General features: G+C 42.7%; 1 protein-coding gene across 1 annotated transcript; it reads right to left on the reverse strand.

Annotated features, from left to right (window-relative positions):
• Positions 1-3880: 3880 nt before the first annotated feature.
• On the reverse strand, positions 3881-4772 carry LOC147343459 (endogenous retrovirus group K member 113 Env polyprotein-like). Its single transcript, XM_086379663.1, has one exon. The coding sequence runs from the start codon at positions 4770-4772 to the stop codon at positions 4020-4022; it is 753 nt and encodes a 250-aa protein (XP_086235789.1). The 3' UTR covers positions 3881-4019.
• Positions 4773-5204: the final 432 nt, after the last annotated feature.

Genomic DNA, 5204 nt, shown 5'->3' on the forward strand with positions numbered 1-5204 from the left:
CATTTTGTTGCTAAGTTGCCTCAGGACAGAGAGAAAAATATCAGAACATATAGTTCACGTAAGATGGAAGAGAGGTGGGTGAGTGAAGGCTAGAGACCATGACATATTATGAACTGCTTTGACCTGTTGGTTGGGAGTGGTTGAGTGGGTGCTTATGCTTGGGAACACTTTGAGATAAAGCAACTTAATGGGCTCTCTCCAGACCCTCAAAACCCTAAGGATTATGCCCAAGCCTTCCTTTCTTTTCTCCTTCCCTCCCTCATTACCTCCATTCATATCCATTTATTCATTCACCTATATGTTGACACTTCCATACTAGTACCTATTCATAGAAACAAATGTTTGACTACCTGCTCTATGCCAGGCACTGTTCTAGGTGCTGAGATTGTGAGATAATAAAACAGGACTTGTTACTTTGGAGACTTACATATAAAGAAAAAGAGAGGTATGAACATGTAAGGCAAAACCAAGTGGAGAGAAGGAAGACATGGAGAAAAATATCAATGATTTACCTGGTATGCATGTGTGCCAAGTCACTTCAGTTGCGTCCAAATCTTTATGACCCCATGGACTGTAGCCCACCAGGCTCCTCTGTCCATGGGATTCTCCAGGCAAGGATACTGGAGTGGGTTGTTATTCCCGTCTCCAGGGGATCTTTCCGACCCAGGGATCAAAACTGCATCTCCTGCATTGGCAGGTGGGCTCTTTGTCACTAGGGCCACCTGGGAAGCCCCTTGTCTGGTATCGTTTGGGGATTTTCACTCAAGAATACGTTGATGAACTACCTGGATTAAGAAATACTCCAGCGCATAAAGCCTCACATGATTGTGGTCAATGCAAGAGCTTGCTTAGGTAGGATCAATTCTTTCTGTAAATGGTAGCAAAAAAAAAAAAATGTTCAGAGTGAAAAAAGATCATTTTAATTTCCAAAATTCCTTCTCATTTTTCGATTGTGAATGGTGTATGTGTGTTGTGTTGTTGTTCAGTGAATCAGTCGTGTCCAACTCTTTGCGACCCATGGATTGAGGGTGTTTATTCTGAAAGGAGAAATGGACAGATGCAGAGACATGAAATAAAGGTGAAAAAATAAATGAATAATTTTCTAACAGAATTCAATGTTTAATGATTTTTCCCCCCAAAATGCACCAGACCTCAGAGGCATAAGCAGAAGTGAGAATCATAGTGGAAACACTGACTTCCTACCCCCGCTTTCTTTACGATAGGCAAACACTTGGACCATGTGTCCATAGATGAAACATCCTCAAATTAGGCCCAGGCCCAGCTGAACATGTCTGGGAGGATCAAAGCACTTTCTTTCCAGCTGAAATTTTCAAACTCTCTGCCAGAACGCCTGCCCCGATTCAGGTGTGCCACCAGACACTGGTTCTACTTGCAATTCCGAAAACTCCTTTCCCATCATGAAGCTACTGTACCTTCCCTTCCTCTTACTTGTGTGTGTTATCCAGACAACATCGGGTTAAGTGGCAGAGGCAACTGGTCGGATGATATGGTGTATGAGCTTGGAGCCTAGAGTAGGGAAGGTCAAGTTGGTTCCTCATCCAGGGATGTGCTAAAGGGAATAATATCAAATCTGAGAGAAGCATAGGATATGCGACATGCTCCATTCTACAAATAATGAAAGAGAAGCTTAAAGACGTGAAAAAATAGCCTCCCACGATTGCCCTTAATTAGCTGGTGGTAAACCCATAAATTGTAATGGTGATAGAAAACATTTACAGGGGCCTTTATGACTTGCAAACGATTTCCATGTGACTTACAGCAACACTAAGAATAGTGAATCATGTTGACCACTTCCAATCCCAAAGAAGGGTAATGCCAAAGAATGCTCAAACCAACACACCATTGCACTCATCTCACGTCAGTTAAGCAGTGCTCAAAATTCTCCAAGCCAGGCTTCAGCAGTGCATGAACCGTGAACTTCCAGATGTTCAAGCTGGTTTTAGAAAAGGCAGAGGAACCAGAGTTCAAATTGCCAACATCCGCTGGATCATCGCAAAAGCAAGAGAATTCTAGAAAAACATCTATGTCTGCTTTCTTGACTATGCCAAAGCCTTTGACTGTGTGGATCACAATAAACTGTGGAACATTCTGAAAGAGACGGGAATACCAGGCCAGGTGACCGGCCTCTTGAGAAACCTGTATGCAGGTCAGGAAGCAACAGTCAGAACCGGACATGGAAAAACGGAATGGTTCCAAATAGGAAAAAGAGTACGGTACGTCAAGGCTGTCTAATGTCACCCTGCTTGTTTAACTTATATGCAGAGTACATCATGAGACATGCTGGGCTGGAAGAAGCATAAGCTGGAATCAAGATTGCCGGGAGAGATACCAATAACCTCAGATATGCAGATGACACCATCCTTATGGCAGAAAGTGAAGAGGAACTAAAAAGCCTCTTGATGAAAGTGAAAGCGGAGCGTGAATAAGTGGGCTTTAACCTCAGCATTCCGAAAACTAAGATCATGGTATCTGGTCCCATCACTTCATGGCAAAGAGATGGGGAAGCAGTGGAAACAGTGCCAGACTTTGTATTTTGGGGCTCGAAAATCACTGCAGATGGTGGCTGCAACCATGAAATTAAAAGACGCTTACTCCGTGGAAGGAAAGGTATGACCAACGTAGATGGTATATTGAAAAGCAGAGATACCACTTTGCCAACAAAGGTCTGTCTAGTCAAGGCTATGGCTTTTCCAGTGGCCATGTATGGATGTGAGAGTTGGACTGTGAAGAAAGCTGAGTGCTGAAGAATTGATGTTTTTGAACTATGGTGTTGGAGAAGACTCCTGAGAGTCCCTTGGACTGCAAGGAGATCCAACCAGTCCATCCTCAAGGAGACAAGTCCTGGGTGTTCATTGGAAGGACTGATGCTGAAGTTGAAGGTCCAATACTTTGGCCAGCACATGCGAAGAGCTGACTCACTGGAAAAGACTTTGATGCTGGGAGGGATGGGGGGCAGTGCTGGTGCCAGCCGGCAAAGTCGATCAGGTCCCGAGTATGTGCACAGCAGGGCTGAGAAAAGAAACTAAAGCAAGAGAAATCTACAACAAAGATGGGGTCGAGAGGTTCAGACACGTCTCCACGAATGGATTCAATCTGACACCAACTTTATTCAGCATCTCATATTTATACAGAAGAGGGTGAGAAAGACAAGACAGTTAACATTTTCTTTGTTTGACCTACACATCTTACAAACAGTCACAAGAAATCTTGAGAGCATGGGAATGGCACCCTGTTATTATTTCTTACACCAGATAACATTTCTCTGTGCGTGAGAAGTTTGCACAGAACTCCAGGTGCCTGCAGTAAATAAGTGCCTAACCTCTGGGGTGGCGGGACAGAGACCTATGTTTGCAAGCAAACCCTCAAGGACTGAGGCAGCTCCCAGAGCTGTGTCCTTCGGACAAAGGACCCCGTTCTCATGGGCAGCTCCCTGCCCTTTTTATATAGGCGCACGCTTATGTTCCTTTAACCGCAGACCATTTCCATAGACGGAAGCCTTTATCATCCATAGATCATCAATTAGTTTTTTAATTAAACAAAGTGCAAGAAATAAAACAGTTAAAATTATTAAGAATAGTCCTCCTATGGCCACTCCCAAGTACCAAATACTATTGACAGTAGGTACATGTCGAAAAAGTTCTTTAACAAAAAACTCAGCTCTTTTTGCAACATCCAAATCAGGTCTAGGCGCATTTTCAATGTTCATTATTTCCTGATGTAGATGCAGCAAATCTAAGGAAATATTTTCATTATGCCAAATTCCTTCTAAATGAGCTTTCACCTTATCCCAAGCAGTTATACTACCATTATATTTTTTTGGGGTAACACAGATCCATCGAAAATCGGCATGACATTGTACCCGTAATCTCAACTTTATACTTTGAACCTCTTCACCTAAAAATTTTACAACATCATAAAGGGCATTCAATCGATCTTCTATCTTTTTGTCAATATTTTCTTGAGTCCCCAGGGTAATGGATACATTTTGTGCCAGATTATTAACAAAAGTTGCAGTTTGCACTGAGTGTGCCAGGGTTTCGGGCCGAGTCTGGAGACCAGTCCCACAATGACTCATTTGTCCCGAATATGTTATAAACCATAGCAGTTCCATCTCGACACAGTCTCCATGGTGCAGCAGTGACTCTTCCCCTTGTTCCAAAGTCGCAGAAAGGGATATCTAAAGGACCAGTTCCATTACGATGTTGAGGAGTTCCAGATTCTTTCATTACTCCAGGAATATATAGGCTCCAACCATTGTCATAATCAGCATATCCTGACTCCCCAACAAAAACACATCCTGTTGAATTAAAATATCTAGACAGACAAATAGGTAAACGACCAAACACTCCATGATAAGAGAAATTAACTTGATTAGGAATAATATGTTTATCTGAAAAACCACCCAAAGCTACAGTATCATTAGTGTATATGGGAATGGACCGACCCTCCCAGCCCACCGGTTGGAGAAGGGGAGGATCGGGAAAATAAGCCCAGTAAGCATTTGAATATTCTTCAGAATGTGCAGTATTAATCTGATTTAAGATAATTAATAAGGTTATCAGGAAGCTTAAAGGCGATATCGGATCGCCCTGCACAGCAACACGATTCTGTGCCTCTCGCATCAATGCCTGAAGTTGTTGCCGAGATGGTAATTCATCATGCTCTTGAATCGTCAATCTCATCTGGTTTACTAGAGATTGTCTCTGCCGTGCGTACCAACCTTTCCGGCAGCCAGTGAGGCGCTTCGGCATCCTGTGGGAAAACACAAACATGCCCTCGTCCCCAGATTAGTACAGGATCTGGTCTATACCATTTTCCCACAAGTGGGTCTTTCCCAAAGACTTTAGGTCTTATTGTTTGCGCATCAAAGTTCCAAAATCGCTGTGCCGCTGAACGGTCACATATATCCAATTGTAAAAAATTTAGAACAAATAAAGCATGGTTTAGAGAGTTGGAGGGGGTATTGGGATACAATTCCCCCTTCTTTAGTTTTTGCAATTGATGTTTGAGAGTTTGATGTGCCCGTTCAATAATTCCTTGACCTTGAGGATTATAAGGGATACCTGTTTTATGTGAGATAGACAATTGTGTACAAAAGAGTTGAAAATTTTTTCCAGTGTATCCTGGACCATTGTCTGTTTTTATGGTTTTAGGGGTTCCCATAACAGCAAAACATTTAATGC

The sequence above is a fragment of the Bos grunniens genome, chromosome 27 (genome assembly GCF_055505025.1).
Source record: "Bos grunniens cultivar Pamir isolate PY7600 chromosome 27, Bosgru_T2T1.0, whole genome shotgun sequence".
NCBI classification, from domain to species: Eukaryota; Metazoa; Chordata; class Mammalia; order Artiodactyla; family Bovidae; genus Bos; species Bos grunniens.